This window comes from Rhododendron vialii, chromosome 10a (assembly GCF_030253575.1).
Source record: "Rhododendron vialii isolate Sample 1 chromosome 10a, ASM3025357v1".
In the NCBI taxonomy this organism is placed as follows: domain Eukaryota; kingdom Viridiplantae; phylum Streptophyta; class Magnoliopsida; order Ericales; family Ericaceae; genus Rhododendron; species Rhododendron vialii.
In genome coordinates, this window is record NC_080566.1 from 2,466,039 (window position 1) to 2,490,705 (window position 24,667).

Below are 24,667 nucleotides of genomic sequence, written 5' to 3' on the forward strand. Positions count from 1 at the left end.
AAAGCATTTTTAAGGCATGTATGTGGACAAAAATGCAAATCCTAAAACCTCATCTACGGGGATTCGAAAGAAGACATTTTAAGGTAGCAACTCGCGAAAACACAAGGGTAAAACATTCTGCACCTTGACTAGCGGAACAACTTCATGTATTAAGATATCAGAGTCTTGGGCATGCTGAAGTTACTCAGTATGTTTGGAGGATGTTGAAGGTTTGATGCCTTGGCAGTTTCAGTCTTTAGAATCACTATCTGCAGTTAGCCAAGCTCTTCAGATTCTCGACAGGATTGCCATTGAATGCCAGAACCTTCAAAAAGAAAGATAGGAAAAATTATATCGAATAGAAATAGCAGAGGTTCAAACCTAGAATGAGGATGTGTGAAATTTCACTGAAATTAGCTAAAATTCTGTCAGACGTGTTTACAACTTAACCTGAGTACATTGACTATCTGCTCCCTCGTATCCAACATTGATATTAGCTTCTAGCACCTAGATAATATTTGGCAAGAAAATTACTCCATGAAATAGGTTTTCGATTAGTAGTACTTGCATAATCTAATGGGCCAAAAAGGAGAGATGTTAAGACGGGCAAGAACACCTGAGACACGACGACAAGCTGTTTGTCTACCGACTGTGCCATTGCATGTAAATGTTTGTCCAATAAATGACTGGAGCATCAAATTCGTAATCTCTTCCATACTGGAGTGAAACAAGACTAACACCAGATAAAATTCAGATTCTTTATGGAATCGATTGATAATACGGCTCGCCTGTTCTAGGTTGTTTCCTATATGCAAAAGATAAACTGCTCAACCAGTACATTCATAAAGCAAGTTTCTTATGTTCCCAGCCGCAACTTAATTTGTTCTTCAGAGATGGTGCTGATGCGTGGTGGTGATCACCCAATGCCAAACCCTATATTTTCCTTTTCATGTGCACTGAAAGTTTTCTGCAAACCCAATCTCTTCTGAGAACAAACAGTCCACTTACGAAAGAACAAAGCTACACAACACACGAGCACATCCTTGCGGAACTTACAAAATTTAAGTTGCACAAGCAGCACAACAATTGCAGAAAAGAGTTTGGACTGCCTTAAACACCAACAAAATGGGTATAGACATTGCCCCCAAGAAAATTTTAAAAAAAAACATAACAACCTGACATACAATTCCATATACAAGAGGATACTGACACTCAACATAAAAATAACCGGCATACTGAATAGACAACAATGGAAACATTGGGTTGGTTGAGGCAGGGGAAGGTAGCTAAATCACAGCTAATTGTCTTTTCCAATTGCGCCTGATCATCTGCATCGAGAGGTAACCCTTCAAGGTGTGTTGGAAATCAGTCCATCACCACACGGTATAGCATCCGGAGGCGTTTCCTCTGAAGGTGCGACATGAATAAAAGACCCTTGTCTATCTTGTGGAGATCTTCGATCATGATAGGGATATAATGCACACCATAAAGTAGAGAAGCAACAGCTATTGCTGAAAACGCGAAAATGAATTCCAAGTTATACATCGGCGGAATGATTAGAAATGCTATCCCATAGCCCATTGTCAAAAACATTAGCGAGGCATGGAGTGGGGCAAAAACTTTTAAAGGAAGGATAAGTATATTAATCATCGCGATTGAGCTAATAAACGCAACGGTGTTCATCGCATAGAACACAGAGAGGAAGACATTTGTAGCGTCGTCCATGGAGGTAAATACGGTGGCGTTAATATGACTCCCGTTAGCAAAAAGACTGATGTTGTGCGTGGAGGTAAATATGGTGGCGTTAATATGACTCCCGTTGGCGAAAAGACTGCTGTTGTCCGTGGAGGTAAATATGGTGGCGTTAATATGACTCCCGTTAGCGAAAAGACTGTTGCCGTCACTTAGGCCGCTGCCTCCTCCGGGGGGGCTTAGTACAGTCTGAAAGGTTGCCGTCGTTATCAGCACAGCTACCACTAGTACAGCATTCCTCATCTCTAGTGACATCCCTTTCCGCATGAAAAGAAAAGTTCGAAATATAGTTTCCACCTGTGACTCTCGCGAGATCAAAAAATCGACAAGGCTACAGTCATTAGCAAGTAATGAACTTTTAGAAGCTCCTGCACCGTGTAAGATACCCTTGATTGTTGTTCTCGCGGAACCAGATTTAAGTGTTTCGGCAATGTCTAGGGCCGTTGCACCTTCCAAATTCTTTTCCTTCATGTGTAATCCGTATCCTTGAACTACAGACTCCACAATCTGCACATGCAAATCACTGATAAGAATTATATCTCGGGTCTTTTGATCTGTCGCAACAAGCGTATCTATGTTTTCATAATTCACCATTTTCTGTGTATTTTACCGGAAACTGCATCAATGGAATGATCATTAGTCTAAAGAAAACTAAATTTTTTGTAAGTTCACCTAAAAAAGACGACTTAAACTATCAAATCAATGATCTTTTCCTTGCGACAAAAATATTTACTGAAATTTGAAGTACCATGTGTGCTACAAATGCGAATCCCAGAGGCATACGTACATGAGGCTGTGAAGTGGACACCGCTGTGTGCAGAATTGTGTTGCCTCTCCCATCTTAGATGTTTTTCACCCAATGCTTACCGGTCTTGCGAATCCATCCCATCAGGACTGCCAAAGCTCTTGCGTTGCATTTTTTCACCGCGATGTGCAAAGCAGTCTCCCCTCGAACGTTCAGGTCTCCAATTGATTCAGGGCAAGCGCATAAAAACTCGGCCAAGATATCAACGCGATCATCTGTTTCTGCCGCGTACTGCAAAGGAGTGAGCCTCTCTCTTCCTCTGACCCTTACGAGATCTTTGTCCAACTTGATGAGCGCTTTCGCGGTCTCAGAGTGCCCGTTTAAAAGTGCAAGGTGCATAGGGCTTAGACCATCTGGGTTCAGCTTCCTACCGAGTGATGGCTTTAAGTTCATGATTTCTATTGCCAAACGTGTCTGCCCAGTCGATGCAGCTACGTGGACAGGAGAGTGAACAAAAGGACTTTCATCTGCTTTGTCCAAAATGTAAGGATCCGACCCTATTGATTCATACAAGATGTCGATATTCCGTGCTTCAACTGCCTCCTTCGAATTCGGATCCATTTTGATCAATGATGATGAATGATTATGGACGTAGATTGGCATAAGTAGTAGTACTATATTGAGGGGTTTCCTGGGGAAACGTAGATCCATAAACATGACAGAGACTCGAATATGGACTTTTTCCTTTGGGTCCGTCCTACGTGTTGAAAGTTAAACGTGTTGACCAGTCTATGAAACAATGTTGGGGATGCAGACAACTTTCAGCAACAGAGTTCAGCAATAGAGATCCGCGATCGGAAGACTTCAGAAAAAGGGCAACGGTTTGCTCAAAACTCAATCCAAGATCGGGTCTTAGTTTCTTCTCCAATTTTGATGGGTTTTTAGTACGTTCTTTTGTTTGACGAGCTCTACGTGTTGACCGGAGCCGATTGCGGAGTTTCTCTCGTAATCTAGGAGTTTGGGATATCCACTTTTGGTGAGACCAAAACTTTTATTTCGTTGATTTTGTTGAAAATTACTTTTGGGTAATATTTGTATGCCTCTAGTAGCTTGCTAGGGAATAATTATCATCATATTGGAAGATTTGGTAACGATTACGCTTCCGTGGACGTACCTCTAATTTAGGGAGAACCACGTAAAAATTCCGTTGACTCGTAGTTTGCTTGCTTGTTGCTTACTTTATTTTCGGCTCCTAGATCGTTTGTTGGTTATTGTGGTTTGCAATATTTAGCTTATTCTCTATTTGCGTAAGGAAGGAAAAATATTCGAGATGTAGTAGTTTTTTTCCAACATTCGTCTCGACGAGAAAAATAAAAAGACTTTTTTTTTTTTTAAAACTTTTACCCTAATATTTATTGAAATATCTAAGATAAAATCTCAAAAGGCCGACTTTTGGGCTGTTCTGTTCGAGTGAATGGCGATAGGAAAGTTGTTATGCGACACACGCTTCCCTCAATCACCATCTTTGCCCGACTATTCAAAATTTCAAATGTTCGGCGGGTTCCATTCCAGAAGGCTAAAAATCCAACACGGTTTGTGTAAATGGTCATTTTCAAATTTCAACCATTCAATGAAGCTCTATGAAGCTCATCTCTACTCCTTCCAGGATCCATAATTACACACTCAACCAAGATTTCCAATTTCACAAGAAATAAGAAACAGAAATAGAAGAAAGAAGCATCATCTTGTGTTAATTCTCTCTCAAAATGGCTGTTCTACCCTTGCTCATCTTCTATCTCTTCTTCTTCCTCGTCTCTCCTCCTTGCTTGATCCACGCTCAGCAGCCTTACGTCGGGAAGGCCACTACCGCATGTGGCACCACAGCAAACAACTCAAATACGGTTCTCGGATACACCTGCAACGGCCTAAACACCGCTTGCCAAGCTTATACCACATTCAGATCCCGATCTCCGTACAACACCGTCTCCTCCATTTCTCAGCTACTGAATTCAGACCCATCACGAGTCTCTCGAATCAACTCAGTTCCCGATGATTTGTCCATAATAGACGCAGGTGAATTGGGGGTTGTACCTGTGAAATGCTCATGCTCGGGTGGTCACTATTACCAATCCAACACTCATTACGTTGTTCTGCAATATGATTCTGATTATTCGACCGCAAACAATAAACCGTGGGTATTTGTTGTCGTTGGAGTTTTTGGAGGTCTTGGTGTTTTGTTAGTCATTGGGCGTATTGCTTTCTTGGCATTTACTAGGGGGAGGCTCGGTGCACACACGGAGTCTTGTGCTCGTAGTTGCTAATTTGGTGTTTTTACCATCATTCACTTGCTCTTTCTTATGCCTCGTGTCTTTATAGCATCTCCAGTTTTCATTCATATTTTTTCTTAAATTTGAGTCAAATTTTAAGTAAAAACTCATTTTGGATAGACATATTTTCAACCATCAGACCCAAATTTTATACATATTTCTCTTTCTTTCTCTCTCTAACTAGCCGTTGGAGAAATGGGTCAAGGCAAAAGTTGTCTCAGATTTGGGCAAAAAAATGGGTAAAATTCAAAATGGGGAAGGGTTTGGGTCAAAGATTGGAGAGAAATTTTTATGATTTTTGTCCCATTTTTGAATTTGAGTCTTAAAATGGATCAAGGCTGGAGATGCTCTTAATCCTTTGTTGTCTGACCCCAAATTTTATGCTTTCGCTAACCTTATAATTCCTCTACAAACCCCATCGACCAAGGTCTTAAATAAAGGTCATATTGGTTGATACGGTCCCCTGGTTTCTCAAAACCCCAGCGCCGGCCCCTTCACCAGTGCTGGCCCCTCCACCAGGGGTTGGGCCTCCCGCTAAACCCTCATCCATAGAAAGCTGATTCGATTATCACGACGGAGGGTTTTGAGAAACCAGGGGGCAAGAGGATTGAGGAAGAAGAATCCATGCATGTTGTAGGACAAGATGTTAAGGGTTCCATGCATGTTGTAGTTAAGGGTTTCAAATTGAAAAATGATTTCGACACTCCATTATTTGACAAAATGCATTTCATAATTTGTCTTTTAGTATATGGAAATTTTATTTTTGGAATAACTTCAGTTTTGTGCCACTTGTTTTGGAAGGTTTTGAGGGTTTGAGCCTGTAAAAAAGGATGTAGCCCTTGTGCATATGATATTCAATCATCAATAGTAATATTTTCAGAGTTTCTTGTAATTCCGCTCCATCAGGTTTTTGGAGAACATAGCCGTAATAGCTCAATACCATGAAGTGTATAACTTTGAGGATCTCAAATCCGTGACTGAAATCAATCTCATATGCCACTTCAACCAAGGCTGTCTGGAAGAACTCAACGTGCTTAACAAGATCAGCCACTTCACTCTCATATGCCCATCAGGTGTTTGTTTCAATGACGGACAGACACTGGTATCTTCTATGGAGTAATATATAAAGGGTAGCACCTTTTAATGAGGACTCCCGGCCCCTTTGAGGTTGGCTCACATTTTGGTCTTTCAAAATTGCCCCCCAAAAAAATTGAATACACGCTATGCTCTACATTTGAGGCAATAATTGATTGGGCAAAGTAGTAAAACAACGGGGGCACAATACCCCACATATAAAGTTATTGCAGTTACTCTCAACGGTTATCTCTGGACTCTGTAAAGTGAATTCGGAAAAACCATGGTTGCCTTGCCTTCGGCATCCATCCACACATAACTCTTGAGATAATCTACCACTTCCACAAAAGCCAAGAAAGCACAGGTTCTCATACCGTACTTTTATGCAATAAGTCTACAGCCACCGCACGCGTGTAGAGCCCACTTCGGATCTTGAACGAATGATTCGAGCTGTTTAATAATTTAAAAAAAAAATAGAGTGGGCTCCATGAAAAATCAGCTCAATCCGATAAGTGTAGATGCTCGATTTAATCTTTCATTTTTTAACGGCTCGGATCATCTGATTTTTGAAAGTTTGGATCGAGCACCTACACGTATCGGATTGAGCTGATTTTTCACGAAACCCACTCGATTTTTTTTTTAAAGTGTTGAGCAACTTGAGCTTGGCTCATATACTACATGAGCCTAAAACTTGACCTCAGCTTCATTACTATATGAGTCAAGCCGACTTGAGCCTCGAACTGCTCGCAAGCAATTCAGTTCATTTGCATACAAAAAATTTTCCAGCCTTAGCAATTAAGCATCTTACATTTAGTGTCCGATTGTATGTATCAATTTGTATGTTTCAATGCTGATATCAACACTAACCTCACTTTCCTGGTCTTAAAAAGGATGGAAAAGCTTGCAATCAGAAGCTCAAGCAGTCAAGCTAAAATGATAGGCACCGTAGTGTTGATTTCGGGTGCATTGGTAGTTACTCTCTAAAAAGGCCTGCCTATCATATCGACTCCACCGGCTTCCATTTCACTTCATCATCCTCTCGGCTCACTGCACTCCAATTGGGTAGTCGGAAGCCTTTTCCTCACGGTGGAGTTTATGCTTGTTCCGATGTGGTGTATTTGTTCTGGTACATAGATCCTGCTGTAAATCTTTAACAGACCATTCTTACGTTTCGGAAAAGCTCACTTTCGTGTTTGTTACACTTGGAAACAGACGCAAATAATGAAAGAGTATCCGGCTGAACTGACCGTAGTCTTCTTCTACAACTTGTGCGTTAGCGTTTTAGCAGCTATTGTGGGCATATTTGCAAAATCAAATGCAAGTGCATGGAGAGTCAAAGCTGATATAGGATTGGTCTCGATCTTATGTTCTGTAAGTATATAATGAGTTATAGCTATGAACAAATCGTTGCTTTAACACTAATGTGGGGTTTGCTGTGTGGTGTTTAGGGGATTTTCGGGTCGTTCTTGGACAATGCCGTCAATACATGGGTGTTGAAAGTGAAGGGCCCCCTTTATGTTGCGATGTTCAAGCCATTGTCGATCGTTATTGCAGTTGTCATGGGCATGTTGTTCCTCGGTGATACTCTATATCTTGGAAGGTATTTTCACTAGTTCTCCTACCTACTTAAACATGAATCAAACACCTAAAAACGCGCACAACACTTTTATAGATGCGGGAGATGACCTCTTTGCTCATTTGCCAATGTCATAGATAGGATGCAGCTCCGCAGGATCTCTTCGCAGCTTTGCTTTTAATCCATTGTTCTCTGGATTCAATTCGATCCTTAAACAAACCAAACATCAATTTGCATTTGCCTCATGGAAGAAGACATCTATACCATCGTTGATGCATAGTATACGTATTTTTATGCACGTAGATTTATGCATGGTCAAATAATCTGGCAATTTTCGTGTCCTTGTTTCACAGTATCGTTGGAGCGGCAATAATATCGGTATCGTTGGAGCGGCAATAATATCGGTTGGTTTTTATACTGTGATGTGGGGAAAAGTAAAGGAAGACGTGGATGAGAGTGCTGAAATTGGCTACCCAGAATCCGCGTCTAACCCTAAAGTCCCTCTATTGCAAAACCATCTAACTCAAGAACCGCGGAGCTGATAAAGTTGAAGTTGCACTAGATAGTTTCACAAAATCCGATGGATTGCTCATGGTCAGGGCACGGCAGTGGTTGAAAAGAGGGAAACATGCTTCACAATGGGTTTGTGCCTTGGCGAATTCGGCTTAACCCATCTAAATGGATGTGTATAATTAAAACTATGCTTCATAATGGTAAGCTTGATAATATTAAACGAAATAGCGCTGCCTAATTTTACAAGAAGATGTCACTAAAATAAAGCATTTTTAAGGCATGTATGTGGACAAAAATGCAAATCCTAAAACCTCATCTACGGGGATTCGAAAGAAGAAATTTTAAGGTAGCAACTCGCGAAAACACAAGGGTAAAACATTCTGCACCTTGACTAGCGGAACAACTTCATGTATTAAGATATCTTGGGCATCGCTGAAGTTACTCAGTATGTTTGGAGGATGTTGAAGGTTTGATGCCTTTGCAGTTTCAGTCTGTAGAATCACTATCTGCAGTTAGCCAAGCTCTTCAGATTCTTGACAGGATTGCCATTGAATGCCAGAACCTTCAAAAAGAAAGATAGGAAAAATTATATCGAATGGAAATAGCAGAGGTTCAAACCTAGAGTGAGGATGTGTGAAATTTCACTGAAATTAGCTAAAATTCTGTCAGAAGTGTTTACAACTTAACCTGAGTACATTGACTATCTCCTCCCTCGTATCCAACATTGATATTAGCTTCTAGCTCCTAGATAATATTTGGCAAGAAAATTACTCCATGAAATAGGTTCTCGATTAGTAGTACTTGCATAATATAATGGACCCGAAAGGAGAGATGTTAAGAGGGGCAAGAACACCTGAGACACGACGACAAGCTGTTCATCTACAGAGTGTGTGCCATTGCATGTAAAAGTTTGTCCAATAATTTGACTGGAGCATCAAATTCATAATCTCTTCCATACTGGAGTGAACCAAGACTAACACCAGATAAAATTCAGATTCTTTATGGAGTCGATTGATAATACTGTTTCGACTTTTGCATACTCTAGGTTGTTTCCTATAAGCAAAAGATAAACTGCTCAACCAGTACATTCATAAAGCAAGTTTCTTATGTTGCTGATGCGTGGTGGTGATCACCCAAAGCCAAACCCTATCTTTTCCTTTTCATATGCACTGAATGTTTTCTGCAAACCCAATCTCTCCTGAGAACAAACAGTCCACTTAAAGTTGCCATACACAATACACAAGCACATCCTTGCGAAACTTACAAAATTTAAGTTGCACAAGCAGCACGACAATTGCAGAAAAGAGTTTGGACTGCCTTGAACACCAACAAAATGGGTATAGACATTGCCCCCAAGAAAAAAAGAAAAAAAAACCAGCTGACATACAATTCCATATACAAGAGGATACAGACACTCAACATAAAAATAACTGGCATACTGAATAGAGAACAATGGAAACATTGGGTTGGTTGAGGCAGGGAAAGCTAGCTAAATCACAACTAATTGTCTTTTCCAATTGCACCTGATTATCTGCATCGAGAGGTAACCCTTCAAGGCGCGTTGGAAATCAGTTCATCACTACACGGTATAACATCCGGAGGCGTTTCCTCTGAAGGTGTGACATGAATATAAGACCCTGATCTATTTTGTGGAGATCTTCGATCATGATAGGGATATAATGCACACCATAAAGCAGAGAAGCAATAGCTATTGCTGAAAACGCAAAGATGAATTCCAAGTAGTACATCGACGGAATGATTAGAAATGCTATCCCATAGCCCATTGTCAAAAACATTAGTGAGGCATGGAGCGGGGCAAAAACTTTTAAAGGGAGGATAAGTATATTAATCATCGCTATTGAGCTAATAAACGCAACGGTGTTCATCGCATAGAACACAGGGAGGAAGACATTTGGAGCATCGTCCATGGAGGTAAATACGGTGGCATTAATATGACTCCCGTTGGCAAAAAGACTGACGTTGTGCATGGAGGTAAATATGGTGGCGTTAATATGACTCCCGTTAGCGAAAAGACTGCTGTTGTCCGTGGAGGTAAATATGGTGGCGTTAATATGACTCCCGTTAGCGAAAAGACTGTTGCTGTCACTTAGGCTGCTGCCTCCTCCGGGGGGGCTTAGTACAGTCTGAAAGGTTGCCGTCGTTATCAGCACAGCTACCACTAGTACGGCATTCCTCATCTCCATTGACATGCCTTTCCGCATGAAAAGGAAAGTTTGAAAGATAGTTTCCACCCGTGACTCTCGCGAAATCAAAAAATCGACAAAGCTACAGTCATTAGCAAGTGATGAACTTTTCGAAGCTCCTGCACCGCATAAAATACTCTTGATTGTTGTTCTCGCAGAACCAGAAGCAAGTGTTTCGGCAATGTCTAGGGCCGTGGCACCTTCCAAATTCTTTTCATTCACGTGTAATCCGTATCCTTGAACCACAGACTCCACAATCTGCACATGCAAATCACTGATAAGAATTACAACAAAAATACTGAAATTTCAAGTGCCATGTGTGCTTCAAATGCAAATCCCTCGGTCTACCACTGCCTACCAGAGGCATACATACATGAGGCTGTGAAGTGGACACCGCCGTGTGCAGAATTGTGTTGCCTCTCTCATCTTTGATGTTCTTCACCCAATGCTTACCGGTCTTGCGAATCCATCCCATCAGGACTGCCAAAGCTCTCACGTTGCATTTTTTCACCGTGATGTGCAGAGCAGTCTCCCCTCGAACGTTCAGGTCCCCAATTGATTCAGGGCAAGCGCATAAAAACTCGGCCAAGATATCAACGCGATCATCTGTTTCTGCCGCGTACTGCAAAGGAGTGAGCCTCTCTCTTCCTCTGACCCTTACGAGATCTTTGTCCAACTTGATGAGCGCTTTCGCGGTCTCAGAGTGCCCATTTAAAAGTGCCAGGTGCACAGGGCTTAGACCATCTGGGTTCAGCTTTCTGCCGAGTGATGGCCTTAAGTTCATGATTTCTATTGCCAAACGTGTCTGCCCAGTTGATGCAGCTACGTGGAGAGGAGTGTGAACAAAAGGAATTTCATCTGCTTTGTCCAAAATGTATGGATCCGACCCTATTGATTCATACAAGATGTCGATACTCCGTGCTTCAACTGCCTCCTTCGAATTCGGATCCATTTTGGTCAGTGATGATGAGAGTGATTCTAGGCCCGGGAAAAACATACATGAAAAGAGATGAGTTATGCTGATTAACTTACTTTAAAAGTTACTATCTCGTTAAGAAACTAAGCCAAAGGCAAGGATTTTACCCATTGTGAAAACTGTTGAAAAAGAGAGGAGATCGAAAACGCAGGGAGATACGTGGTTTCGTCTCTGTCAAGAACATCGAACATGTCGAAAATCAAGTTAATTGGATATCATTTGATATGATTTCAAAATACATTAAACTTTTTTTTTTTTTAAAGTGCTCAACCCAGAATTGCAACTCATTTGACAAAATTATCTGAACCTTAATGCATTTCAAAATCACTTCAAACGGTATCCAATCAACCTCATTTTTTGAGGTAGTCGATGTTATCTATGAGCTCTAGAAAGTAAACCGTTCCTGTTTTGGACCCAGAAACGGCCCAAACTAGACCAGGATGGATGGAAAGAGAACTGGATGGGAGCTGACTGAGTTGGTCATATGCTTCAATTATTTCAACTTTATCCAATACTGAATTAGTAGAAGCTAAATACAATTTCCCAGAAATTTCAAGAGAATTACTTCCTGGAATTTTTAAATTGATTTGATAAAAATCAACCAAGTGGGTGCCCAGATGAACGGAAAATGAAAAATTCAGTACAAGATAAATCTAACCAAGAGAATTCAAAAAAAAAAAACCACTTACCAGAAAACCCAAAAATCAGAAAATAGTTCCGATGATAGTAGCAAGAGCCAAGCTGCAGCTCGGGAGCAAGCAAGAGAGGGAGGAGATAGGCATAATAGTACTTGGTATATTGAGGGGTTTCCTGGGTTGCTCGGTTTGAGAAATTTTTTGGGTGCCGGGTGGGTAACACATGGGGAGGCACGTCCATGCGGTGCCCGAGCAGCGCATCCGAAGACCGTCCAAAATTGTATTAGACGGCCCAGATTAAAACTCTTTCCCTCTCTTTTCATCCGATCAAAATTCTCTCTCTCCAAGTCCGAGCCGTCCAAAACCGGAATGAACACTAAGATGCATTGCTCGGGCACCACATGGTGCCCCTCGCCACTGAAAAATTCCTCCTTGTACACGCAATCACAGATCCATATGGATTCATCCATATGGGTAATTGGGTCCTACATGTTGAAGCTAAACGTGAATTTATCTTCTTCTTTTTTTTAGAGGAAGGATGTTGAAGCTAAACATGAATTTATCTTCTTTTTTTTTTAGAGGAAGGATAAAAAGATAATTTTACTTACCAAACTCACCTATTACTGACTAGGGAGAGATAGAATAAACCCTTTAAACAAACACACAAACCCAAACTTTCCGACGTGGATTTATCATTCAGATTTGAGAGGAGTCAAAAGGGACTCTTTTTTATTTTTTGAACGGAGTCAAAGGGGACTTTAAGGGAGTGGACTTCAACCATAATTACACACTGAACCAACGAGGAAATTTTCAGTGCCGTGTGGGCACCGTGTCCGAGCAGTGTTTTCCAACCGTCCATTCTGATTTTAGACGGCTCAGATTTGGAAAAAAAAAAAGGATGGAGAAAGAGGAGAGAGAGTGATCGGGTGAGAGGGGAGAAAGGGTTTCAATCTGAACAGTCTAACACAATTTTGGACGATTCGAATGCGTCGCTTGAACACCATGCCCACATGGTACTCATCCGACACCCAAAAATTTCTCCAACCATGGTGCGCCAACCACCCAATAAAGCTCAATAAAGCGGACGCGGGGGCGGCATGAGGTACAGTACCCCTGCCCACGCTCCAAACAGTACCGTTTTGGAGGAAAAAAAATCCAAGATTTTCTATTTGCAATTCTAAAAAGCAGAAACGTAATTATAAAAGCCATAGAGATAAAATTTAATCATGTCTCTTAAGAATAATATGATCAGAATAATAAGATCTTCACACTGGTTCAAACGGATTGAAAATTGGAACAGTTATGTATTTTTAATATATAAACAGTTTAAAAAAATTAAGTGCTCCAATTTTTAATCCGTTTGAACAAGTGCGAATATCTTGTTATTTTGAACATATTATTATAAAGTATCATAATTAATTTTTGTATCTAGAACTCTCATAATTAAGTATCTGCTTTTTATTTAGGATTCTGTGGAGCAGAAACATGATTATTAGAGCCTTAAAAACAAAAGTTAATTATGTCTTTTTAGGATAATATGTTCAGAATAATAATAAGATTTTTGCACTTGTTTAAACGGATTAAAAATTGGAGCACTTAATTTTTTAATTTTTAGACTGTTTATATATTAAAAATATAATTAAAAAATTAACTGCTTCAATTTTCAATCTGTTTGAACCAGTGTAAAGATCTTATTATTCTGACCATATTATTCTAAAGAGACATAATTAAATTTTATCTCGATAATTTTTATAATCACGTTTTTTCTTCATAGGATTGCAAATAAGAACCCTTTTTGATTTTTTTCCTCCAAAACGGTACCGGGGTGTGTGGGCAGGGCGTACTGTGCCTCGTGGCAAGGCACAGCAGAGCCCCCGGGTCCCAATAAAGCAGCTAATTCTTACTCCTTCCAGGATCCATGATTGCACACTCAATGACTCAACTAAGATTTCCAATTTCACAAAGAAATAAGAAACAAGCTAGCATCATCTTGTGTGTTCTCTCTCAAAATGGATGTTCCACCCTTGCTCATCTTCTCTCTCTTCTTCTTCTTCTTCCTCATCTCTCCTCCTTGTTTGATCCACGCCCAGCAGCCTTACGTCGGGAAGGCCACTACCGCATGTGGCACCACAGGAAACTCAAATACCGTTGTTGGATACACCTGCAACGGCCTAAACACCGCTTACCAAGCCTATATCACATTCAGATCCCAATCTCCCTACAACACTGTCTCCTCCATTTCTCAGCTGTTGAATTCAGACCCATCACGAGTCTCTCGAATCAATTCAGTTCCCGATTATTCGTCCATAATAGCGCTGGCCCCTTCACCAGAGCCGCCTCCCAGTCCCGCTTCTGAACCCTCATCCAATACTCCATGGGTATATGCTGTCGTAGGAGTTATTGGAGGTGTTGGTGTTTTGTTGGTCATTGGGAGTATTGCTTTCTGGCTATTTATTCGTGGAAGAAATATCAGAAGGGAGGGTTTTCAGGTAATTTAAGAGATCAGGGGGCAAGAGGATTGAGGAAGAAGAATCCACGGTGTAGGACAAGATGTCAAGGTTTCAAAATGTGGAAACTTTATTTAGGAATAAATTTTACTTTTGTGTCACTTGTTTCGGCAATGTTTTTAGGGTTTGAGCCTACATGTAGCCCACGTGCATATGATATTCAATCGTCGATAATATTCTCAGAGTTTCTCTTCTTCTTTTTTTGTGGATTCAAGTTGTGTCGTGTGGATTCGAATATCCTTTGGCTTTCATTTGCTAGAACGCTATCTAACTTTTGGGTGATAATTCCGATCCGTCAAGTTTTTGGAGAATATGGCCGTAATAGCTCAATCCCTTGTACTTTTGAGGAACTCAAATCCGCAACTGAAATCAATCTCATATGCCCACTTCAATCAAGGCCATCGGAGGAAATCAATGTGCTTAACAAGATCAGCCACTTCAATCTCATATGCCTGTCAGGAGTTTGTTTTCAATGACGGACACTGGTATCTTGTTTATGAATACACGAGGAACGGACGCTTGAGTGACTGGATTCACCACAAGTCCACAACAACATTGTTGATAAAACAAAATTCTGAGTTGGACACAAAGGATCCTCCTTGTGTCCATAAGGATTTAAAGAGCACCAATCTTCTCGATGATGAGTAAAAGGCAAATTTGGTCAAGCAAGGTCAGCAGATGGGCACGAAGGCGAATTTTCCTTAACACGGCATATGGTTGGCACAAAAGGGTACATGGCTGCGGAGTAGTTTGAGAACGGATTCATCTCCACAAAACTTGATGTTTATGGAGGGAAAGAAGTTTTCGCTTGATATATGGGGTTATGTTAGTTGAGAGATACCTTTTTTTTTTTTTTTGAGGAAACGAAAACATATCATATATAAGAAATAAAAGAACAAAAAGGACACTACCGGTCCGGAAATACAAGAAACAACAAACCAAACAAAGAAACGAAACCAAAAGGCCGCTCAGTGTCGATGTCGGCCCAAAACTCCGCTCACGGAGGTGGGTGGGTGGAGGATCGTCATTGGTTCTGCACTAAGACACCACAAGATCGCCACTCCCGCCGCAAGATCGCCACCCGATCTGCATTAAGACGCCTTCATCTTCACCATTGGAGAGCTCAGGAAACCGCCGCCCGAACAGAAGCCGACCAGGATCTCCATGCAAGAGTCAGAACCCAGACCTAGAACTCTAGATCTGGGTCTCCAAAGCCCAAAAATGATGGGGAGAGGGAGATTTGCTTGCCCACAGGGGAGCATCTCGACCATCTCGCAGACATGGTAGGAGAGGAGAGACAAGAGAGAGAGACCGGAGGAGAGGGGGACTGAAAGGTTGAGAGGCAGGAAGAGAAGAGAAAAGAGGAGGAATACAGGAGCGGGAAAGAGGGGAATGGGGGGGCAGACAAAGGGGAGGAGGAGGACCCTCCCAGGGTTCTCTCTCTCTAGAACTCTCTACTTACTGGACAAGAAGTTTCTGCATTTTATGGAGGGGGAAAGGGGCATTTGTCAGATGTCTCGACTCCTGTGATTCTGGAGGAAAATGGGAAGGAGAATTTGTGGATGCAATCCGATCCTTCAACAGCCAAATATCAATTTGGGCACAATTGTCGATGCCTAGTATACGTATGTATGCACGTAGATATACGCACAGTCAATTAATCTAGCAATTCTCGTGTTCCTTTCTCGTAGTATCGTTGGAGCGACAATAACATCGGTTGGGTTTTATAATTTGATGTGGAGAAAAGCAAAGGAAGATGTGGATGAGAGTGGCGAAATTGGCTACCGAGAATCTGTGTAACCCTGAAGTCCCTCTATTGAAACACAGAGCTGATAAGTTGAAGTTGCACTGGATCGTTTCACAGAATCAGATGGATTGCCCATGCTCAGGGCACAGCACTGGTTGTAAAGAGGAAAACATGCTTCACAATGGGTTTGCGCCTTAGCAAATTTGGCGTAACCCATCTAAATGGATGTGTATAGCTAAAACTATGCAGAAAGACACCCTAAAGTGACACAAACAACACTGAAACTTTGTACAGTAATCCCACCACAGAACTTATGAGGAAACTATTAAGAAAATTCTGTACACATTTCCATCACAAAAGAAAATGAAACCTACAAAACTATGGATTTTCCAATTCTTAATGGTAAGCTTGATATTGAATGAAATATTTCACTGCCTAATTTTACACAAGAGGTCACTAAAATAAAGCATTTTGATTGCATGTGGACAAAAATGCAAATCCTTCCTCTCTTCTACAGAAACCCAAACGAGGATACACATAGAGAAACGATTCCAATTTCCAGTGTGATCAACTCAACTATTAAGAAATAGCAATCTATGCCCCCCTCAGATCTTATGGACAATATTGTAATGCCGGATGGCATGAAAAGGCCAAAAAGTTATCAATCTAACGCCTGTTAGTGTCCTATAAACTCATATAAGGGGATCTTAAGTTAGCTAGCTACTACCAAAAACACGGGGAAAAAATTCTGCACCTTTACTTGTTGAACTGCTTCATGTCATGAGATCATCAGACATAGCTGAAGGTATGCAGTATGTTTTGAGAATATCTAAAGTTGCTGCCTTAGCAGTTTCAGTCCGTAGAATCACTATCTGCTGGTATTCTAGATCGAATTTCAGAAATTCTTCGTCACAGCTCTCCACCATACTAGCCAAGCTCTTCAGATTCTTGACAGGCTTGCCATTGAATGCCAGAACCTTCAAAAAGAAACATAAGGAAAATTATAATGAAAGGAAATATAGAGCAGAGGTTCAAAACCTGGAATGACAATGTGCAAAATTTCACAGAAATTAGCTAAATTCGGTCCAAAGTTTTTACTTAACCTGAGTATTGACTATCTCCTCATACCCAACATTGATGTTAGCTGCAAGCACCTAGATAAAATTTGGCAAGAAAATTAAGAAATAGGTTCTCGATTAATAGTTCTTGCAAAACAAAATGGACCTAAAAGGAAAGATGTTAAGGGGGGAAAGAACACCTGAGACACAACGACAAGCTGTTCGTCAACAGATTGTGCCATTGCATGAAGAAACTTATCCAATAGTTTGACAGGAGCATCAAATTCATAATCTCTTCCATACTGCAGTGAAACCAAAAGTAGCACCATATAAAACTTCGAATCTTTATGAAGTCGATCATTCATAACTGTGCCAACTTCCTACTATTCTAGGTTGCCTTCCATAACCAAAAGATAAACTGCTCAACCATTTTCACGAAGTAAGGAACCCCTACCCCAACTGGAAGGAAAAAGAAACCAACCAGCGGACAGGAAAAAATAGTTTTTTTTTTTGGGTTCTAGGGTAGGTGAAGCTTGTGGACAACTTACTTCATTGGCAAGGATCACCTCATCATGCTTTTGTGTTAACTGAAAATCCTCAATAAGACTAGAACTTCCGGTATGTAGTAGAATTTGTGCATACTGAAAATAATAGGTTCAATCAAGTTGTTTAAGAAAGCAACACTAAGGAAAAAACTCATATACCCAAAGGAGGCAGGAGAAAAAAAAGAGACGGAGCCAGAAACAGAGAGAACACAAAGACAGTGTCGAAATTAACTACTCACCTCCGAACGCAAATACAGGACAGAAACAGCTGTAAAAACAAATCCAGCAACAATGTAGTAAGAAGGCGGTCTGCCTTTTATGTGTGCTGGTATGAGCCTTTTGTGAGTTCCAAGTTTTATGTTGAACTCAAGCATCTCTGAATTTCGGAGGACTTTCACTAGAGCATCGTCACCGGTATGTTTTTGAGAGATAAGGTAACTAAAGGCGATGCGCTCCCCATGCCTAAATTTAACTGAAAAACAATCCAACAATATTAAGTTTTGAATACTGTCTAGTTGCAATTCAAAATTAACAGACCAATTAAACCGAAAGGACAGGAAACATTCAACTCTTATTCCACAATATCCTAGTCCTAGAGTTGCAACAATCAGTGAAAACATTAGTAGTCAAATTTAGCAACATGGTAGGATGATGTAAATACAAAAATACATACATATATCTATCTATATATCCATATCTATGTGTATGCATATGAATGTATATAGATGTACTAGAGAGAGAGAGAGAGAGAGAGAGAGAGAGAGAGAGAGAGAGAGAGAGGTTTCCGATGCTTCCCGATTGGGTAGAAACATATCTGCCAGCAGAAGATATACAACCGCATACAAAGATCGGTGTGTTAGTCTTGTGCTTAACTAGTTATTAGCAACTGTTCATGGTGTCGTAATTTATACTATTCCATTTACTTTCTCCTTTATTTTAAGCGAAACAATGATGGAAGTTGAAACACTAAAGCAGTTCATAAACAAAAGGTCCGGAGTATACCACACCAATCTGTTCCACTGGTACACCGTCAATTTGGTGGGGAAGAATAAGTCAAACGAAAAAAGATGACATCGAAAGTGCTACACATATTTGTAAATTTTTTAACCTAAGAAATTGAAAGGATCAAAGCATTAAAAAAGGACATAAGAGGCATAAATGTTTATTCGTAAGGTTCACCTGTTCCATCGTTAGCAATATTAACCCCATCAAAGCTAAGGATAACATCCGAAGGCTTTAGAACTTGGGATTCTGAAGCTGTAGGTTCAACTCTTTTAATAAGAACACCTTTCTGGTCAGATCTCATGCTCATTGATTTGCGTAGATCAGGATTTTCCATTTTCTGCCACTCAATTCCAAGAATTGGAAATCCTGAAAATTCAAGACGTCATTTATGAAACGCAACAACTTAACACTCTCAAGTTTCCAACACCTGATAATATGTGTATGTAACAATTGTAAGTACAGGAAGATGCAAACATTGTAAACTTCAAGACAAATAAATCTTACCTGTATACGCTCCATTTTTCTCATAATCTTGAATGAAATGCATGATAACTGGAGTTGGTATGACATAACCAATGTTCTCAGCATCTTCATTTTTAAGGGATTGAAACGCAATGCCCACGCATTTGCCCTTATCGCTAAAAGCAGGTCCTCCAGAATTTCCGGAGTTGATAGCAGCATCTATCTACAAAGCAACTCAAAAATACAAATTAGTAATGCCAGCATACATGCGTATATGCTAAACAAGAAGAAGGTTGAGTTTCTGATAACTAACCTGCAGCCCTAGAAGCTCAGTGGAACCATGAACATAAGATAGTATTTCCATGCGTGACACAACACCACTTGTCACCGAGATTGTGTCTCCTCCGATGGGATAGCCCACAACAGTCACGGCATCTTGCAATGCAGGCAAGTCTCCAAATTCCACAGGTGAAACTCCCACCCAGAATTCTTCGTTTTTCACTGTCAACAATGCTGTTACATCACAAGAATAGAAGATTTAAAATAGATCCATTTAACCAGTATCCCTCTAAATTCTCCAGCCCCACCCCCCAACACGACCACCCTCTCCATATATGCACACTACAAAGGGATAACTGTTACCTGAACCGTCTTAAACATAAAATGTACCCGTATTGGACAATCAACAGTCATATAAGGATATGGGATCTGTGTTCAACATAATTAGTTGGAAATCCACATAGCAAACAATCTTTTACCTCTAAATTACCACGGAAAATGCATACAACTCCTATTTTATGAAGGAAATGCCCAAATGTTTATAAATACAGTTTATCTTAGCGTATAGAAGAAGTCAACTAAGTTATCTAAACATCTTGGCGTTGCCGTGTCTCCTCGAGATGGAAATTAGATGAATTCAACACTTGAACCCATACCTGCACTCAACACCCTTACCCAAGTCTACGAACATAGAGGAAAACAAAGCCCACAAACTACTTTCAAGTAATTCAACACAGATTCATTCATCAATGACAGCAGGATAAATTTGAGAAATATCTCTCCAGCTATGTATCTCATCAAAGCTGCCAAAAAAAAAAAGAAAAATTTGCTGGAACTATGTAATCCTATTGCCAAAACGTTAAATCAAAATTTGAAGAAGAAAAAATAAATAGGCACTTCTGTTGCAGTTCAAAAAAAAGAAAAAAGAAAGAAGAAGCACTTCTGTAGCTTCCCAAAATAGTATGTACTCCACAAATTCAACTACAAAAGGCTTAAGAGTTATAGTAGTAACTAAAAACAATACAATAAGAGACAAACACACAAGCCTTACCAATATCACACTCAGTTCCCATGGCTAAATTAAGCAGTTGCCAAGTACTCGGAATCAGACCCACATTTCTTGAGCTGCACTTGGGTGTGAATATGCTTTAGCTCAACTCAAATGTAGGCTAGTTCGGCTCGAGCTCGGCTCATCAAATTCTTATTGGGCTCATGCTCGAGCTCAAGTTTGCTAAAACTCGGCTTGGTTCGGCTCATTTGCAGCCCTAGTTATAGTACTCCATCGCTAATAACACTACTGTGAAGAGAACCAAAAACACAAGCCTTACCAATATCACATACAGTTCCAATGGCTAAAACATTGGCCAAGTACTTGGTATCCAACCCCCATTTCTTGAGCTGAACTTGGGTGTGAATAAGCTACAGCTCAACTCAAATCTAGGTCAGTTTGGCATGAGCTCCGCTCATCAAATTTTCAGTGGCTCAAGCTCGAGTTCACTAAAAACTTAACCAGAAAACTTGAACATTTTAAACACGGTCCGGCAAGTTTGCAGCCCTAGTTATAATATTCCGTAACCAACAACACTACAATGACTGAGAAACACGAACACAAACCTTATTACCAACATCACATTCAGTTCCGATGGCTGAAACAGTGACCAAATACTTGGTATCAGAACCTCGTTCTTCAGCTTCACTTGGGTGTGAATTAGCTCAAGCTAGACTCAAATCTAGGCCAGTTCCGCTCGAGCTTGGCTAGTCAAATTTTCACTGGGCTTGAGCTCGAGTTCACTAAAAACTTAGCAAACAAACTTGACCATTTTAACACTTAAAACTCGGCTCATTTGCAGCCCTAGTTATAATACTCCGTAACTAACACAACTACTAGAACGGAGAAATACAAACACAAGCCTTACCAATATCCTAAGTCACATAATTCGTGTGTGCATGCCCAAGCTAGAGCGCAAGCGTGAAACTATCTTTAAAACCCATCCCAAACTATTACAGTAGCATTTAGTTGTGAATAAGCTCGACTCAAATTCTCGCCTCATCAAATTTTGCATTGCAGTCAAGCTCGAGTTCGCCAAAAACTTAACAAACGAATCTGAACATTTTGAAACTCGGCTTGGCTCGTAGTTATAATACTCCGTAACTAAAAACACTACTATGACAGAGAAACGAACACAACCCTTACTGATAGAGCTCAAACGATTCACAAGCTGTGCGCATGTAGCTTGAGGCTCGGCGAGGATCGCCTTGTTAGTAAAAGATTTGACTTTGAGCTTGATTTTTAAGCTCGTTTAGTGAACGAGCCGAGCTCGAGTTAATCGTAACATGGCTCATTTACAAAAGCTTAGCTCGTTGTAGAGGCTCAGCTCGTTTATAAAGGCCTTGTGTAGTAAACAAACCCTCGAGAGTCTCGATAATAAACGAGCCGAACTCGAACACATCAAAGCTCGGCTCGAGTTTGATTATTTTCAGGTTTGACCCGAGTTCAACCTAGACTAGTTTTGAACAAGCCGAACTCCAACACATCAAAGCTTGGCTCGAGTTTGATTATTTTCAGGTTTGACCCGAGTTCAATATAGACTAGTTTTGAACGAGCCGAACTCGAACACATCAAAGCTCGGCTCGGCTCATTTGCGACCCCATCCGTAACTAACAACACTACTATGAGTCTATGACAGAGAAGCAAAAACGCGAAAAGCCTTACCAATATCACATTCAGTTCCAATGGCCAAAACAGTGGCCAAGTACTTAGTATCCGACCCCCGCTTCTTGAGCTGCACCTGAGTGTGATGCTCCACCGAGTGCGCATTCGTCAAGACCCTCCTCCCTCCGACCACAAACCCGCTGCTGCTCGAACTGTACTGCCGCTTCCTCTGCCACGGCATCGAGAAATTCGGCTCCGTATGGAAACAAAACACTTTCACCACCGCGTCCATCGCCGGCACCACTTTCTCCAGGATCTCCCACCTCGGCTGAGGCGCCGCCGCCGCGGTCGTCGTGCTTCTCCTCTCCGGCGGGGCGGCGATGTCGGAATTGGGGTCTTCGACGTGTTTTTCGCCGTCACGCGAACGGCCGCGCCCGAGGCGGCGAGTTTGGGGCTTGGGGACCGCGGCGGCGGCGTCTTCAACGGCGGCGGACGCGGCGGGGTTGGTTGAGTGGAAATCCATGGTGTCTGAAGTTGGTTTTTTAGGTTTTCGGCCGCGTTTTTTGTTGGACTCTACCATTGCTTGAGAATGAAGAGTTCAGCGTTGGTCGTTAAACGGTAGTTAAATACAGTATATGAAATCTGCGTAGGTGTAGTGACGGTTCAAAACGAGAAAGAAGCCAGGGGATTCTTCTCGCAACTGTTCTTCAGCTCGTGTTAGGGTTCAACTCGGCTCGACTTGTTTAGTAATTAAATCGGATTAGAGCTTGAGTTTTGGGCGCATTTACTAAACGAATAAAGCTTGACATCCAAAAGCTCGACCTGTTTATATAAACTCGGCTTTTTTTATATCCCTATATTTCTCTAGCATTCCTTCCCGCCCTCATTTCTCGCTTAGGCTTTTGTTTTTAATTTTCGCACTCACAAAATTTAAAATGTTTTTTTTTTATCAGACGGAATTTAAAATGTTTGATATGTTTTTTGAAGTGGTTTTCACGCTTCGGCTATCCACACATTGCACACGTATTAAGAGACTTAGGCGATAATCTCATCCGAACCGAACCCATAGATACATAATTGACCTGCATCTATGGAGTGATTTTTTACTCATTTCGGATTTGGATTTGACTTTTAATTTGAAAAAGGATTTCTTTACGATCACATACACTTGCACACACAAACGCACAAACACACTCACAAGGTGTGTCAGATCCACGACTAGCCATGGATCTGACACACCTTGTAAGTGTGTTTGCACATAGGACTGCTAAACAAGCCAAGTTACTCGAGTCTAAGTTTGTGTTCATTCGTCAAAAGCTTGTTTAAGATTGGCTTGTTACATAATCAAACCAAGCTTGAACATTTTTTTTGAAGCTCGTTAAGATTTCAAGTCAAGCTTGAACGACCTACTGCTCGCCTCGTTTGGCTTATTATGTATAAAAATTCAAGTTACTTGATATTGGGTCACATTTGGCGTGATTAAAACTCGTTTGAGATCGGCTCGTCTCATAAATAAGCTAAGCTTGAACATATTTTTGGTGTTCATTAAGTTATCAAACCAAACTTGATCAGCTACTTATTTGGCTCATTTGGCTTGTTTATCTCTCTTACTTGCACACATAAATGTACAAACACACTCACAAGGTGTGTGAGGCCACCCCACAAGCTGTGGCCCCATACATTCTGTGAGTGTGTTTATCTCATTTCCTGTGCTTTGCTCTCCTACCTCCATGGGCTGTGAGATGGTTGAGATTCTCTTCTTAGGGAGATGAGACCTCCCACTCTCCCCATCATTTTTGAAGTCAAGAGCCAGACCTAAGGTTCTAGATCTAGTTTCTTAGAACCAGTTCAAAGGCAACGGTGGCGGCGTCTGCAGCAGCCTTAGCCTTCAGTCTGCGGCGGGAACGAGCTCAAGTTAGTGCAGTGGGTCCATCCAAGAGAGTCTGCTCTGTGTCCATACCTGACCACTTCAGTCTTGGCCACTCCAACCCCTTTTCACGAGTGTGATTGACGGATCCGACTCCGACATACGTCTTAGCTCCAGGCGACTTTTAGTTTGTTTTGTTTTTTTGTTGTATTTCGTTTTTTGTTTTCTCTATAATTTCGGACCGGTAGTGTCCCCTTTGTTGTAATGTTTTCTTTTATATACATACATACATATATATATATATATATATATATATATATATTATATCTACATTTTTTGGTTGGTAAAAAAGAAGAAGATTAGGTTTGAAGAAATGAAGGGTTGGTTCCAGACGCTAGTCATCATCCTCAACACTTCCCTCCATAGGACATACGAGCTGCAACTGCCCAAGAAAACTTGGTGGGTACCAACACTTTTCCTTTGTCAAAAACCTTTGGCGCCTTTATACCGGCTGGCTCTTTCCCTTTGTCAAAAATCGACTCTTTCAACTTTCGGATTTCAAACTATAAACATAAACTCACGTGCTATTGAACAGTATGAATCCGGTGGATAAGATCTCTGGAGCATTACGTGACACGGTGTCATAGGAGCAACATAAGTATGACTCAATCAATGACATAATCTCATGCGTAAATTGGAGAGAAACAACTCAGCTTCTACCCCGGAATTAGCAAAGTTCTGCTACTTTTCTGCGGTTGGTTTT

The 24,667-nt window shown here is 41.0% G+C and overlaps 5 protein-coding genes and 1 long non-coding RNA gene across 11 annotated transcripts; 2 read left to right on the forward strand and 4 right to left on the reverse strand.

The window, feature by feature from the left end:
• Positions 1 to 16: 16 nt before the first annotated feature.
• Positions 17 to 3,220, reverse strand: LOC131304669 (ankyrin repeat-containing protein BDA1-like). The gene is made up of 3 exons (XM_058332005.1): positions 2,576 to 3,220; positions 430 to 2,328; positions 17 to 304 (listed from the first exon to the last, which is right to left on the reverse strand). The coding sequence occupies exons 1-2, from the start codon at positions 3,191 to 3,193 to the stop codon at positions 1,345 to 1,347; spliced, it is 1,602 nt and encodes a 533-aa protein (XP_058187988.1). The 5' UTR covers positions 3,194 to 3,220; the 3' UTR covers positions 17 to 304; positions 430 to 1,344.
• Positions 3,221 to 6,904: 3,684 nt separating this feature from the next.
• LOC131304670 (WAT1-related protein At3g28050-like) lies at positions 6,905 to 16,233 on the forward strand. Its single transcript, XM_058332006.1, has 5 exons — positions 6,905 to 7,000; positions 7,088 to 7,248; positions 7,326 to 7,477; positions 15,980 to 16,084; positions 16,116 to 16,233. The coding sequence occupies exons 2-5, from the start codon at positions 7,099 to 7,101 to the stop codon at positions 16,231 to 16,233; spliced, it is 525 nt and encodes a 174-aa protein (XP_058187989.1). The 5' UTR covers positions 6,905 to 7,000; positions 7,088 to 7,098.
• On the reverse strand, positions 8,143 to 9,071 carry LOC131302339 (uncharacterized). The gene is made up of 2 exons (XR_009191706.1): positions 8,654 to 9,071; positions 8,143 to 8,528 (listed from the first exon to the last, which is right to left on the reverse strand). It is a non-coding gene; the product is annotated as an uncharacterized LOC131302339 (long non-coding RNA).
• On the reverse strand, positions 9,093 to 16,920 carry LOC131302335 (ankyrin repeat-containing protein BDA1-like). Of its 5 annotated transcripts, none has more exons than XM_058328904.1 (4): positions 11,836 to 11,964; positions 11,254 to 11,317; positions 10,529 to 11,148; positions 9,093 to 10,428 (listed from the first exon to the last, which is right to left on the reverse strand). In XM_058328904.1, exons 2-4 carry the CDS (start codon positions 11,255 to 11,257, stop codon positions 9,535 to 9,537), a joined length of 1,518 nt encoding a protein of 505 aa, XP_058184887.1. In that variant the 5' UTR covers positions 11,258 to 11,317; positions 11,836 to 11,964; the 3' UTR covers positions 9,093 to 9,534. The 5 variants fall into 5 exon arrangements, with proteins under 5 accessions (XP_058184887.1, XP_058184889.1, XP_058184891.1 ...); XM_058328906.1 differs by having other exon boundaries at positions 10,544 to 11,148; positions 11,836 to 11,960; XM_058328908.1 differs by lacking the exons at positions 11,254 to 11,317; positions 11,836 to 11,964 and adding an exon at positions 16,790 to 16,920.
• LOC131302338 (lysM domain receptor-like kinase 4) lies at positions 13,700 to 14,472 on the forward strand. The gene has a single exon (XM_058328912.1). The coding sequence runs from the start codon at positions 13,791 to 13,793 to the stop codon at positions 14,277 to 14,279; it is 489 nt and encodes a 162-aa protein (XP_058184895.1). The 5' UTR covers positions 13,700 to 13,790; the 3' UTR covers positions 14,280 to 14,472.
• Positions 16,339 to 22,690, reverse strand: LOC131302334 (protease Do-like 9). 2 transcript variants are annotated; one of them, XM_058328902.1, is made up of 9 exons: positions 22,098 to 22,690; positions 19,419 to 19,618; positions 19,148 to 19,328; positions 18,818 to 19,009; positions 17,878 to 18,110; positions 17,642 to 17,734; positions 17,294 to 17,395; positions 17,139 to 17,189; positions 16,339 to 17,012 (listed from the first exon to the last, which is right to left on the reverse strand). In XM_058328902.1, exons 1-9 carry the CDS (start codon positions 22,615 to 22,617, stop codon positions 16,809 to 16,811), a joined length of 1,776 nt encoding a protein of 591 aa, XP_058184885.1. In that variant the 5' UTR covers positions 22,618 to 22,690; the 3' UTR covers positions 16,339 to 16,808. The 2 variants fall into 2 exon arrangements, with proteins under 2 accessions (XP_058184885.1, XP_058184886.1); XM_058328903.1 differs by lacking the exon at positions 17,642 to 17,734 and having other exon boundaries at positions 22,098 to 22,685.
• Between the last annotated feature and the right edge of the window lie 1,977 nt (positions 22,691 to 24,667).